Source organism: Solea senegalensis, unplaced genomic scaffold (genome assembly GCF_019176455.1).
Source record: "Solea senegalensis isolate Sse05_10M unplaced genomic scaffold, IFAPA_SoseM_1 scf7180000013836, whole genome shotgun sequence".
In the NCBI taxonomy this organism is placed as follows: Eukaryota; Metazoa; Chordata; class Actinopteri; order Pleuronectiformes; family Soleidae; genus Solea; species Solea senegalensis.
The window spans coordinates 1-14,819 of record NW_025320901.1 but is presented as its reverse complement, the minus strand read 5'-3'; the positions used below and the strand labels follow the sequence as shown (position 1 = coordinate 14,819).

The 14,819-nt window shown below is 39.6% G+C and overlaps 1 protein-coding gene and 1 long non-coding RNA gene across 2 annotated transcripts; both read left to right on the top strand.

The window, feature by feature from the left end:
* The first annotated feature begins 1,050 nt into the window (after window positions 1-1,050).
* Window positions 1,051-8,189, top strand: LOC122760617 (potassium channel subfamily K member 13-like). The gene is made up of 2 exons (XM_044015736.1): window positions 1,051-1,632; window positions 6,473-8,189. Exons 1-2 carry the CDS (start codon window positions 1,296-1,298, stop codon window positions 7,288-7,290), a joined length of 1,155 nt encoding a protein of 384 aa, XP_043871671.1. The 5' UTR covers window positions 1,051-1,295; the 3' UTR covers window positions 7,291-8,189.
* A 4,462-nt stretch (window positions 8,190-12,651) lies between these two features.
* On the top strand, window positions 12,652-14,371 carry LOC122760606. Its single transcript, XR_006358446.1, has 4 exons — window positions 12,652-12,840; window positions 13,840-13,911; window positions 14,133-14,160; window positions 14,294-14,371. It is a non-coding gene; the product is annotated as an uncharacterized LOC122760606 (long non-coding RNA).
* Window positions 14,372-14,819: the final 448 nt, after the last annotated feature.

Genomic DNA, 14,819 nt, shown 5'->3' with positions numbered 1-14,819 from the left:
CCCCATTCTGGAGCTTAGTTTCAGGTGTACCCAATAAAGTGGCCGGAGAGTTTATGATAAACTATTCTGATTTCTCTACACCAATCATCACAGTCGGTTATGAAGCATGTGAAGTGTTGCTCACGTTGGGCTGTAACACTATCTCTCTGTAATCTTACCAAGTTTTTCCACAACTGCAATCATGAGCACAATGTTGCAGTCTGATTTGTCAACACATTACATTCTTCAGAAATACTGTTGCTGGATGTTATTTGGCCGTGCACTGGGCATTAGACTCTGCCAATGCGGCTTTGATGTCTTCTATGCAATTTCAAAGTCTGAGAAGCCAAACACTCCAGCAGATGTAATCATTTGGTTCACTTTGTGCCAACACGGTCGTACATTAAGGGGGATTGATTTTAGTCTTTTTGGATTTTGAATCATTTCATTGTTAACAGCATCTGAGTCGTCACTGGAAAACCCAGTTTGACATGAGCATGTTTGTCTATTCCGCCGTAAACACGATTAATGAGGTGTTTGTGTTAACGTGAGGGGTGTCATTAAGGTTAGATCGAGCGTTATTACTGGTATCTGGATTTTCATCACGCTGAGTGCTGTCCAGCAAACACAGTTTTTTTACTCGGCTTATGAATTAATTGTAAATATTTTGAAAATAGTTTTATTTTTTTCCTTTTGTATTTTAATCCCCTTGAGCTGTTGAAATGGTTGAGAGCTGTAGCTATCGTCATCTTGTACCTCAGATTGATTGCCGTTTCATATTTTCTTGAAAGCATAACATTTTCTAAAAGCATCCGTCTGCAGGCACTTCACCTGACACTGTTTAAATTCAGTTTGTCTGTCGAATACTGAAACAGGCAGCTTCTATCTACACACACGATTCAGACTTACTAATTAACTGTCTCGTCTTGAATCAATAACCTTGAAATTGGGGATTCGAATCGTGTGTTTGCGTGTTTTTGTGGCATGTCATAAAAGGAGAGTAAAGATGGATTATTGAGCTGGTGATAAGCAGTCACCATGCATACACAGATCATTAAAGTCTCAGTTAAAGCCACCTGCACACTCACAAGATCTCAGACCAGTTACCAGCATAGTTACTGATATAAGTAGCATTAATTCAAGACTTGTACTGGATAATTACCTAGAATTGTTTAGAAAAACTAGAAAACTAAGGGAAGAATGCCTTGGACTAACATCTGCCTCGACTGATGGCATAGATCAACTATGCAAATATTATTTACTTTGCACTTTACCGTTTTATCCTACGTGAAAAAGAAAATCTGCCACAAGTGACAATGAAGAAAGATTGCGTTTGCTGCTGCCCATCCCTGATCCCCAGCAGGGAAACCACTCATTTCTATGTACTCGGTCTGCTCATTGCTCTTTACATGCTGGCTGGTGCTGCAGTATTTTCTTCCTTGGAGAGACCAGCAGAGATACAGGCTCACCAGCTCTGGGAAAAGAGGTTAACAGACTTCAGCCATGAGCATAAAATTAGTTGTGAGGACCTGAAAAATCTGTTGCTGCATTATGAAGAAGCCAGGACAGCAGGCATCCGGATAGATCAAGGCAGAGCCCTGTGGGACATCTCTGGTGCCTTCTACTTTGTAGGAACTGTTGTCTCCACCATTGGTGAGTCACGGTGCACTGAAAACAAGGGTAAAACTGTGAAAAATGACTGTTTCATATGCTATCTTAAGTTTGTATGTAAGTGTTCTACATTCAAGTTTTTTCTTTTTGTTTTTTGTCAACTATTTTCTTATATATAGTATGTATATATATATATATATACACACACATATATATACATATATATGTATATATATATATGTATATATATGTATATATATATATACATATATATATACACAACCTTTGTACATAATTTATATAAGAAGGTCATGATTTTGATGTGCAAACGTTGGCAACTTAGAACAATGAAGTACAAAACCATGTAATGTGACATGCCCCATTACTCTTTAGATATTATGTTGTTTAGACCTAATCCTAACACATGACCTAATCTACAACTAAACACTGACAACTGAAACTGACTAGACATGTAAAGCCGTATTGATTTGGGAGGGCAACAGGGGAGATGTGTGCCAAACCCCACAGTCTGTCAAAATCAATATTTTACCTGTGTCTATTGTGGACGGACATTACTTCCAACATAAAAATGAAACCAGCCTCATCTCCGAGAATCAATTTACAGCCTTCCTATTTTGAAACACTATCTTTTGGCATTCCCTGTCTCTGTGGAAACTCCGTAAGGCATTGTAATAAAACTACAAGATTAATTTCCTTTCTGTAACAACCTCCATATTTACTGACTGCGGCCATACAAATCCCTGATGTATGGCTACACATCAGGGATTTGTATCACTGACAAATACCTCCTGGCGAAGTTTTTTGTTTGTTTGCTTGTACTTTTGTTAATCACTGTAGGGAAATTCCTCGCGGCATTAAACTGGCCCTCTACCAGGAACCTTCCTAGAACAAGGCAATCAGAGATGGCAGAGATAGAGCGTTTGACTCCAGATCAGAAGGTGGTGTGTTTGAATCTACGTCAGAGTCAAAATTCTAAATTTTAACATTGCCTCTGCCAGCCTTCGTTGCTCATATTACAAGCAAGTGCAGAAGCACACACACACACATAGACAGAGCCACCAGAATCTATTTATCACAGCACAGCTGGCCACTGTGCAATGCTGCTATCATGACTAAACCTTGCCGGCAATTTAACATTGTTTAAACAATGTTGGATGTGGACTGGATTGCAGGGCTTTGAAGGCACAGCCCCGTCTCAATGGAGACTCCACATACCAGAGAGTCATAAACTTGATGAGCCTGTCTGTATAAACAACAAGGCAATCAGAGGCGACAGACTTCACCCCATACGTGCAACAAGCCTCTGTCGGCCTCTGTTAGGCAAGTGAGGAAACACAAACAGACAGGTAGACACACAGAGCCACTAAAAACAATACTTCCCTCCCATTCGATGGGGTTAAGTAACAAAAAGAGAGAAAGCGAGAGCAGTGCACCAACACAACCCTGCCCACTCGGTGTTGTCACAACAATAAAATCAACCTTTATTTCTTAATGATGAGATCTTGATATACATGAGTTAGGGAAAAGATGCATACTTCCTTATTTGTTGGCCGCTGTTCTCTGTTTCCCCAAAAGATCTAAGTAAAGCCACAACATGACCCATGACCTTGAGGAAAAGTTGTTGTCTCCATTTTAGATGACTACAGAGTAAGGTTTGTACATGTGTGCAAACATCTAGACCAGGGGTGTCAAACTCATTGTAAGTCAGGGGCCACAAACGATCCGTGTTCTCAATAAAGAATAAAGAATAGCATAATAACTTAGAAACAACAAGAACTCCAATATGTTCAATTTGTTTTACATTTAATGAATCTTTTCATAAAACGTATTATGAAAAACCTGAAAATGCTATGCTTAAGTTTACCAGTTGCATTGCAACTTACAGATCACAGTGGGTCTACAAAGACATTACAAAACATTTACACATATGATTAGAACATGTTAAGATCTAGAAATGATTTTACGACACATCTATGTAGTATTCCTGAAACTAAATGATGTGACCCCAGGGGACAAATTAGGAATGACTGTATGTATAACTACATAATTGTAGATTATCTTCAATGTAGTGTTAACTTTCCTGCTCTGCTTCTGGACAGTAGTTGCGGAAGCAAAGTGGAGATATTACAACCTCCAGAGCTGGAGCTGTGGCTGCTCCAGGATAACACCTTTACTTCTACAGATAGAGGTTAAACTCTAGATACTCAGGTGATCTGGAAGATTCTAAGCGTTTATTTCTCTCAACAGGCTCGGAACACAATACATATTTCAGTACGTTTACATTCACAGCTTAGTTGAGCTAAGGCCGTAGTCTGACTAAGACAGACAATTGGACAACTTGCCAAGTTTGAGTATACATGCAGAGGAGAAAAAGGATTTATTGGCCAGGTACGTCTGACTCCGCCTCTGTAGGTGGCGCTGTATCTCTCTGTAAGCTAGTGCATATGGAAGGAGTTTCTTGTTGACCTGTACGTGCATGCACAGAACGCCAAGTTCCACTCTGTTCCAACTAAGTGTAATAATGCTGGAGTAATCGGACTATGAATCGCATTATCCAGGTATGTTAGTCCGATTAAGTCTAGCTCGCGTTTAGTTGGACTAACGTGTTTGCATGACAGTAAGAAAACCAAATGATTGTCTTAGTCTAAAATCAGACTTTTAACGTGCATGTAAACCTGCCGAGTGTGTTAATGCTCTCCACAGTGCTATGGATCGTGACCACCATGTTGACCACCTGGTCAGAGGCATGGACTGGCAACAGAAAATGGCAGCACTTGCAAACAGAACAAATGACCGCTCGCATGAGTATGGTTATGGCAAAAAGTGCTTTTTCTTCAACATTTACAGGTTTTCTTATTCGCCAAGAGTGTAGAAAAAAAATTAAAATCTGGTCATTATCCTGGGAACATAAACACAAGGAAGGACAGAGGGAAGGAAGGCAGTGGGTGGTGAGGGGTTAATGATGTTCATTAACCCCTCACACCCCACTGCCTTCCTTCCCTCTGTAAAGAGCTCTATACACACCTGTGGACTATTTTTACGCTGCCAGTAGACAACATTAAAGAATGGAATTCCATTCTTTAATGTTGTTTACTGGCAGCGCAAAAATAGTCCACAGGTACAAAGGTCACAATAAGTACGTGTACAATAAAACGTGGAGGAACCATCAACACATCTGTGGTTTGAAAAGAAAAAAAATCTCACAGGGCCTCTGAAACCCTGTTTCCTTGTAATAATGATGTTTATTCATTTATGCAAGGCTCCTATGCACACTCTTGTCTGTGGTTATGTATAGAAAACAAAGCAGTGTATAGTCCCCTGGATGTTGTGTGGCTCGGTCTCTATCAAACACCATGTTGGCAGCAAAAGATGCAACAAAAATGAAAGGGACCAGTGCTAGATTCAACCTTACAGTTCACAGTCTTTTCACTGCACACTTTAAATCCATGGAGATCCACCAATCACAAAACTTGATGGGCTGAAGAAATCTGATCCTTATAACGAAGACTGTCCTCCCACGAAACATACATATAGGTCGTATGCAGGAATTACGATCTATACAGTGCCCCTAACGGTAGTTTCATCTAGTACCTTGGATCTGCTGTCATCCAGTAGCTTCGCTGAGGTTCCCACTGACAGTTTGCTTAGTTGTTAAAGCTATTAGACTAATTTTACTCATTTAAATTTTTGCTTCTACTCTAATCTTTTTTTGGAGGGCTTGTTTTTATAACGTGTGCTTTTTACAAGTTCAAAAACAGCCGTAGAGGCGTTATTCCAGACCTGTTGTATCCTGACATCTTCAATTTCCTGATTAACTTCCCTTCATCTTACTGGAGAGACGCAATGAAAATTCACAAGAGCCTGGTGGGAACTAAATGGACGCAATCTGGCTTTGTGACAAACATTCAAGTCTGGAGTCTACCTGCTACGGATGGAGCCTTTCGTCAGTACTTTGCATTCTTTGCAAGGAAGCCGGAATGACGGAGCAATACCACCGGGAATTGTGGGGAAAATGATAGGAAAAAGGGCCTATGTACAGGGTTTTAAAAATGCCAGAAAGTTTTGAAGAGCATCTCTACAAGATGGTGTGGAATTATATCCATCTGTAGGATGTAGGATGCATATCCCGTGTTAAGTGTGCGTCAGTTAGTTTAGTTTGTGTGTACTCCTGGTTTTATTTTGTGAAGGGTTTTTCTTCCTTCCTGTCTGCACTTCATCTGTCTTGTCTAGTCAGTTCATGCACCATTAAATACGCCCTCCTCCCTTTGTCTTGTGCCAGTGCGTGGGGTATGTTTCCTTGTCCTGCACTGTACAGTCCCCTTTTGGATTCCTATGTCAGCTTCATCTTGTTCCTTGTGCCTGACTCACTCTGACCCTGTTTTTCCTTTGTCAAAACAAGGCAATCAGACCACGACAGGAAAAGGATCCAGAATAGCTTGGAGGTCACAGAGAGTGTCAATACCGCTTGTGTTTTAAAATAAAATAATCGCTTCAATGGCCGCTGTGTTTGTTGATGCCTGCAACTTGGTACTCAGTACTCCACCTCTAGTGGAAGTATTGCGCAAAACATCCATACCAATGTAAAAGAAGCACAGAGGTATGCAGGGTAGTGACAGACATATTTGGGATGGATGGATATATAAATGGGCCTTATGTGTTGCATTAGCATAACGTAGGTATTGGCAACTGGCAGTGTAAAGTAAATAATTGTTGTGTTAATAAATGAATACATTTATTAAAAGTTCACTTCCCATTGTGCAAAGGGAAAACAATATTTCAGTGGTATTGTTGAAATTCCTTATGTAATGTTATCAATATCTGATTAAAGGATGTGTTCTTTAACCTGTCGTGTTTCTCGCAGGATTCGGAATGACTGCACCGTCCACTGTGACAGGGAAGGTCTTGCTTGTTTTCTATGGACTGTTGGGATGCTCAGCTACCATACTCTTCTTCAATCTCTTCCTGGAGAGAGTCCTAACGTTGCTGAGCCTCCAGAAATTCTGGTGCCACAGACGAAGGAGCACTCACAGAGAACTGGAGCGAAGTGCGGGTGACAGGCATGAGGAATGGAAACCATCTGTGTACCAAATCACACTCATCCTTTTTGCTGCTGTCCTGCTGGTTGCATGTGGGGCTGCCTCCCTCTATTCAGCCATGGAGGGCTGGACTTTCCTGGAGTCACTCTATTTCTGCTTTGTAGCATTCAGCACTGTGGGCTTTGGGGACTTTGTAAGCAGCCAGAGAGCACAACATGAGGACATCCGGGTGTACCAGGTGGCTAATTGTCTCCTTATGCTCTTAGGAGTGTGTTGCACTTACTCCCTCTTTAATGCCATCTCCGTGATCATCAAACAGGGACTGAACTGGTTGCTGAAGACACTGGCCTGGGTGTATATGGGAATCCGCCACTTCAGACTGCAACTCAAACGACCATTCAAACTCCACTTTACTGACTCTGAGCAAACTGTACGCTGTAGTGAAAATGACACTCTACATAAGCAACAAGTGCAGACATTTTCCAGCTCAGCCCACAGTTTGTTGTGGCATTTCTGTGCCCCCAGCGCTATTGGTAAATGTCTTTGTGATGAGGCTACAGTAAAAACAGTCTGCCACAGAAGCTATGATAGGATGACACAAGGCGAGAGGAAATGTGAAAATAATGTTGTCTCAGTTCAGTGAAACACGGCCGATATACTCTGATTGTCTGATAAAAGAATTTATCACATTTCAAGCACAAATCACCAATATGACAATATCTTCAACATGAACTACTACTGTTAAGTAGAAAATACAGGAACACACACAATGAACAGTTTTGCACATCTTAAAACCAACTCTTTCAAACAGCACCTGCACTTGACTTAAGAAGATGGCATGATATGACGACTAAAAAGACACAGCAATATAAACATTTTCCTTAACCCAAATAGTGTCAATTTTAAAAGTCAATTTCCTGAATGGTCTTGATGAGGAAAATAAAGAAATAATGACAGTCAAGTTAATATTAATCTATATTCTTATAAATATACTGTGTTTTGTATATCTTTATAATGTAAACTGATTTGTATTTCTCCACATTAAGTTGGTGTGCTGCAGAGGTGCTGCAAAGAGGAACAGCTGAAAGAGGTCACAGAGTGGCTATGTTCATGTGTGAAGTCACAAAAGGTTTACGGAGAGCCACGTTCGCTGAGTGACCTGTGAGGGTATGATACATACATAATATTGGAAATAACACAAATTGGCAGCCACCCAAGGAAAGAGTAGATGGCAGGTGCTTGGCTGAGAGCCCAAGTGTTCCAAAAAACTGCTAACTCAGTAATAAAAATAGCCAATTAGAGTGAGAGGGGGGAAAAAAACCTCACAGTAATAAAAACAAGGAAGAGAACAGAAGCTGAGACACCTGTAAATCAGCTTGACATGGGCTAATGGGGGAAAACATGATACAAGATCAATAAAAAGAAAGGTGGGGAAGTGAGGGGGATGACCTACTTTTACTGTATAAATAAGGGATGTTCAGCAACTGTAAGTTCAGTAAGTGTTTAATTGTGGATCCAGAATTAAATGGTTTTTGATCTGAAGGAGAACGGCTTCAACTCTTTATTTTTTCGATGCAACAATAGCTGATGTACCAAGAAACGTAGTTGATTTTCTCAAGAAACCCCACTACGACAGTCTAACTTCAGCTTGCAACACTAATGGCACATTTCCTCGCCTCGCCGCGGCACGGTTTAAGTAGCGTTTCCACTAGCCTAGTACCTGGTACCAGGTACTATTTTTAGTACCTGCTCAGGCGAGGTTCCAAGTGTGCTTAAAAGCAGGTACTATGCGATGATTGGTCAGACTCCCGGCCGCTGAGTCCCGTCACAGGAAGAGACCTCCCACACACAAATCAAGCCAAACAGCGCCGAAATGTAGATCACTTAAAATTATTTAACAATCCTAACAACATGGGTTAATCTCCAACAACTACCAGGGAAACCTCTATATTTAACAGGAGTCTTTTAAAGTGGAGTGGTGTATTTAGGGACAGCACCGCTGATTGTGAGCCACAGACTGCTGCCGTTGTAGTCTGTGGAGTAGGAGGCTTTACTCCGGAGACGTGTGGACAGAAATCAAGCCGAACAGTGCCGAATTGTAGATAAATGTACTTAACAATCCTAAAAACGTGGGTTAATCTCCAACAACTACAGTGTGTGTGGTGCAAAGTCACTAGTCACTCGTGTGTGTGTGTGTGGGTCGCGTATAAAACAAGTCACCGCAGTTTCACTCAGCCATACAGTGATGACTCCGCCCACGTTAAGTAGGTACTTTTTTGTAGTGGAGCTGCAACCTAATTGTGCCGTGTAAAGCTGTGCGATACTGAGAAATTTGGTATCGATCCAATACCAAGTAAATACAGGGCCAGTATTGCCGATACTGATATTGATACCAATACCGATACTTTTTACTACTACCACCTACTTTTGTGTAGGGGAGAGAAATGTATCATGATTTATTAAGTGAATGCATCATCAATATGCAAATTTGACGGAAAACTAGAATTTTCATGATTATTTAATTATTTCGTAAATTTTCCTTTAATTAACCATGTTTATGATGATAACAAAACACAGGACAAAGTTTTCAGGCAAATAAAAATACTATTATTAAGTAACTCAGAAATATTGTTTACATTTTTCTGTTTTATTGAGCTTCTTCTCTCACTTACTGTCATGTGTCGATGTTAAAGACAAGGAGAAACCAAACCGTCGTGTTAATGATGAGCTGATTTATTCAGACTGAGTTGCTACTGCTAATCGAGCATAACACAGGCACGTACCTAACAACGTCCTCATGTATCACGTGGTGACGTCACTGCCGCGACTACAGCAACCTGTAGTTACTTATCACAACACTAACTGACCTGCCTTGGAGAAAATCCTTTCTCAGGTATGTTGCAATTACTGTCAGAAAAATAAAAATACTTTTATTAAGTAACTCAGAAATGTTTATAGAAAACTTAAAACTTAAATTTCCCTCTTGGGGTGGTAATCTGCATTTGCAATTAACAACATCGCAAACATCGCAGGTTGCAGTGGTTTGATTTACGGCTGTAAAAAACCTCCAAACAGCGCTCCTCTTCCGCTCTGCCATCACGCAGCCACAACAGTGCGATGTTCGCCTCGCAGTGAGTGAGTGAATGTTGCAGTGGAGGGGGGAGGGGGTTGGCAGCGGTAAAGGGCAGGGGCTAAATGAGCATGAGTCAAGTGAGAGAAGAGCGGTGTTGTACAGCCAGTCAGTCACTCTGTAAATGCCTGGAGTTGTACAGAAGAGAAACTGAAAATTAAGAATCGATCTCATCACACAAGTATCGATCAATACCCAATACCAATGTTAGTATCGACACTATCAATATTTTAGATCGAGGCGAGGTGAGTAGAGCCAGGGGAAATGTGCCATAAGTTCCTTATTGTAAAGAATTACATTTACACTGCAATTTACAAAACATGCTTATTATGCCCCATTTATCTGCAGTCAACTGTAAACAAGATGAAAAAGATTAGATATGGTTCAACCCTAGGGAGATCATATGCAGTTCAGAGTACAACACACCACTAAGATGGACACATTAGAATCGCCTGATAACCTGGGGCCATGGGTGTTGTACACTTAACAAGTATCACTGCATCCGCCTATGAGGTATAAGATGTTTTTGTAATGGTAACACATGACACTGAGTCAGGTGGTGAGTCATACATTACATTTTTGTATGTTTATTTCGGTCATGACATTTAGATCACTCATCACACAACAATGCAGTTGTTGACAGGCAAATCAGACTCCATGAGTTTCTGTACATGTGTCCATGATATCCCACACGTTGATGACTAAAACGCTCAGTCCTTATAGGAAAAAAGCTGCAGGATACACTCAAGTCTCACGGCCATATATCGGATATATCTGATCTGGGACCACATACTGAAATAACAGGCGTCATCTCACCACTAAAAAAAAAAAAATCAGACCTGAGTCTCCACAGCCTGCTTATATGAACCTAGACATTTGGAGTTGCCTTTAAAAATCAGTAGTTATAATAATATCACTTTACTTGTGGTTTTATATGTACAGTTGTTGTGACCAAAAACAGTCTGTCATTTTTACACTCTGCCCCGTGCTGGCAGCGTAATGAAAACATACTTGACATACTTGACATACACAACAGAACTGAATCTGTAAAATAAATATAACTATAGAAGAAAATAATATTTTCTTCAGGTGTTACACAGACAACACAGCTGTGGAATGAACAAACTACAGGAGTGAGGTGAGATGGCCGCTGAGGTGAAGACAACAAACTCTCTCTGAATGTGGAGAAGACAAAAGAGATTGTTGTGAACCTCAGTTTGCACATACAGCCCTGGAATATTTTTGCATGCCCTTGGTTTTTTGGTTTTTTTTAATGATAACCTGTTGCACTTTAGCAATTAACTTTCAATCCTCTGTATGTCCTGTACATATGGCAAAAGTGACAATAAAGCAAACCTTAACCTCATTGATCAGCTCCTCAAATCAATACTTCCTTCTTCTCAACACAATCTGTTCACTTGCTAGAACATTTCCATCTGTGTCATTATCACTTTAACCCACTGCACATGCTTTACACCTCACTTTCATCATTTTCCTCTGCCTAGACTCACAGTATGTCCCTTTACTTCATTGTTCCACTTGCAAGTCTCCCGTCTTCTGTACTGTAGACTTCAAAATGTTTAAATTGTTAACTCCATTCATAAATGTGTTCTTTTCCCACAGCAACCTCTTTGCCATGTCTGATGCAGATGATGGACAATGTGCCCCTCTGCTGGAGGGCCTTGCAATCTACACTTATTTAGTGGAAGCTTTCGAAAACTGTCACATAAAACCATACGTCTTTATAATTTAATTTAATTGAAACCTTAATTCATATACAAGAAATTTACCTTTTCTTTTTAGATAGAGACCAGCAGTGTTAATGGCACATAAAATAATTAAAAAGCTATTGGCAGCAGTGTAAAAACACTCCACACTAGGGTCGGAGGGTGAAAGAACAACCAAAGAGGTGAAGAAGAACAAAATTTGACAGTAAGACAAACAAACAAATGTAACCAAAATATAACCTCCTTGGTGGAGGTAATGAATTGTCTTTCTACTGTATGACGTATAGTCCACATAATATATTATATATTATACACACAGGCATATATTATATGCCTGTGTGATGATAAGGCTTTCTTTCACCCACCACCAAAGGATTATGCATGACCCATTAAATATTCACACACATTTTTTATCAGCATTAGTGTTAGGCTAAAACGTTGGCTAAAAAAAAATACAGGGAGAGAGAAAGGACCATGTTTCATTAGACATGACTCCCGTTTGTGTGACATAGCTGTGACGTAGATTGTAAAATAGGCAACATATACACTGATATGTTTTACGAATAAAAGCATCTCCATTTGGACAACATGGTCACATGACAATTTAGATGTTAACATAAAAATGGTGGCATAATGTAAGAAATATAAGTCTCTGTTTCTCCAAACAAAAACTCAACCACACAGTTTTCAGAATGTAAAGGCAGTTGTGGGTTTTGTCCACACTAGCATACACGCCCAGATATAGTCCACACTAAAACAAAACCCTGCAATGTTCAGAATAAACGTCACCATTTATGTGGAGATATGAAGAACAATCAAAATAAAAGCAAATAGAAAGTGTCTTTCTCCTCTTTATTTAGCCAAAGATGACAAAGTAACAGTGAAAATAACGGTGTTTGTGATGTACTTTATAAATACAATATAATCCTATTTTTATCCTAGATTATCACGAATACAAAACACAGAGGCAAAGGAGGGAAATGTAAATACTTTGTGAATATAGCATAAAAGAGGAGACTGACCGATTGATTGGTGACACACAGCAACACATGATCATCTAAACTCAGGTGTTTTCGATTAGCTGATGACCGCGGATTCCTCCAGCCAACGTCGGTTCAGTGCTGTTACTTAAGAGAAGGCACACAAACGAGCTGCAACACGGAAAATAGGGTGATGCTGCTTAACTACAGAAACTGTTCCTGAAGTAGCTAACAAAACTATCGCGGTGTGACGTCAGACGCCGACAATTGGTCTTGTGAAGCAACTCGGAACAAAGAAATACGGCATGGAGATTCAAGATGGTGACCTGGTCCATTTTAAGGACTTGTCCAGAATGGTGAGTAAATTTTGTCAAGTTGTCTTTATGATCGCTCTGTTGGCTCAATTATGTAATGATGTTGGCTTTTATTATATGCTCAAAAGGTTACTTGACTTAGTGTTAGCAAAGCAATGCCTCATTGTCTGCTTAATTCTGCCTTTAATGTTATCTTAATTATATGCTTAATATTAGCTTTAGCTCAATGTTAGTCTTAATGTTAGGGTTGGCTCAAATTCGGCTTAGTTATTTGCTCGAAATTAGACTTAGGTCAATGGTAGCCACACTGCCTCATTGTTTCAATTCTGCCTTAATATTTGCACATTTACTCAATTTTAGCTTTGGCTCAATGTAATTGGGGTTTTCTCACTGTTGGCCCAATTGTGGCTTAATGTTATCTTTATTACTCACTATATTAGCTTTGGCTCATTGTTGTTTGTACTTTGTACAAGCATAAATGTGGGCCAAAAGTGGCTGAATTATTTCTTAGTTTCAATTTTGACACATTATCTGAATTGGTGACCAATTTGTCAGGCCACAGCAGGTAAGTCATTGGCGTAAATGGGGCTGCAAATGGTCATTTTAATTCAATCTGATTTAATTTCATGATTAGTCCACAAAATGTTAAATGTTGACCACTGTTTCTCAAATTTCTAAATGATCTACTCAATCCAAAATTGTCAATGGTTTCTTTTTTTATATGGAGCAAAGAAATGAGCAAATAACCACACTTTACATAAAAACAAAAACTGTCTGAAACACTTGAACCAATAAATCCATTATCAAAATACTTAGATGAAATAAGCCTTAAAAACAAGTTAAAATGGCTGCTTTGCCATGTTTAGTCACTGTTGCATCCAATGTCATTACTAGTGTTTTTCACTGGAAATATTTATTAGTATTTTTAATGTTTTGTTAAATGTTTAAAGGCAGATTCAGGGTTACACACAGAAAAGTCTTGTTTAAATATCTCTAACCTTTTCTTTAATGCTGTTAAAATACAAACTTTTTTTCTAAAAGGAACAAACCTCTGCTTCCTGTCTGGAGACCTGGTCAGACACGCCCAGCTTCAAAGACCTCAGACTGTGAAAGGTGAGTGATACATAGACGATTTACTACCTCAACCGAACCTTAAGGACTAATTAACACAATATATTGAACTGACCAATACAGCATTAATTTCAATGCAGCTTATTTAAAACTAGTGTGGCTGAGGACATTTTTAGACTAGAAGTTAACAAAAGTCAATTCTCCATCAGCTTTATTCTACTATTGTTTGATATTATGTTCATTTCTTCATGTCTTTCTTTCAGGTTGATCTTCATGAAGCGCTTCAAACAGGTGTCATTTATTTTTAATTCCTTTACCCCCCAGAATGCATTACGTGTTGGTCACGTGGTCTGGCGAGCTCGATAATGTGATCATGAGTCCGCACAACTTTTTTGACATATGCACTGTGTGAGCAACTCCATAGGAATGAACGGAGCCAAAGGGTGGTGCTGTGTCCAGTTCTTATAATGCATCCATGACAAAACCTCACTCGGTCACAAGTATCCGTTCTTACAACACATGTAAGTCTCCAACTGAGCGCTCACAGTATAATTTACAGGTCAGTTGCAGCAACTGGGACATTCCCTTCAATTTACAAATGCCATTCCCGTGGCATTGGTAAATTTGTTTCAGGATTTGTAAAAGTGTTTTGCAGTTTGTAAATTTGTTAACTTGTTTCTATAGTTTCAGGTTTTGCTGGTTACTACTGGTTTGCACTTCCAGGCCACCGTAGAATAGTTACGAGATGCTCAGAGGGGTTTCTGCTCAGTCGTTGATATTGAAGTAGATGTAGTGTGACGATGCAGGGTTTGTCTTAAAGGGCTGCCATTTCAAGTGCTTGAACTAACATTTCCTTTTTAGCTCCAAAAAAGGTTAAGTCAATTGTTTTGTTTTTGTTTGTTTTTCCCCTTTGGGCACTCTAAGCTGCTGTACACTAGTTTTGCCATTCA

Bases quoted from the DNA above. Each gene is read 5' to 3' on its own strand.
- LOC122760617 (XM_044015736.1), top strand. From the start codon at position 1,296: ATGAAGAAAGATTGCGTTTGCTGCTGCCCATCCCTGATCCCCAGCAGG. The intron at 1,633-6,472 runs GTGAGTCACGGT...TGTTTCTCGCAG, and splicing joins AACTGTTGTCTCCACCATTG to GATTCGGAATGACTGCACCG.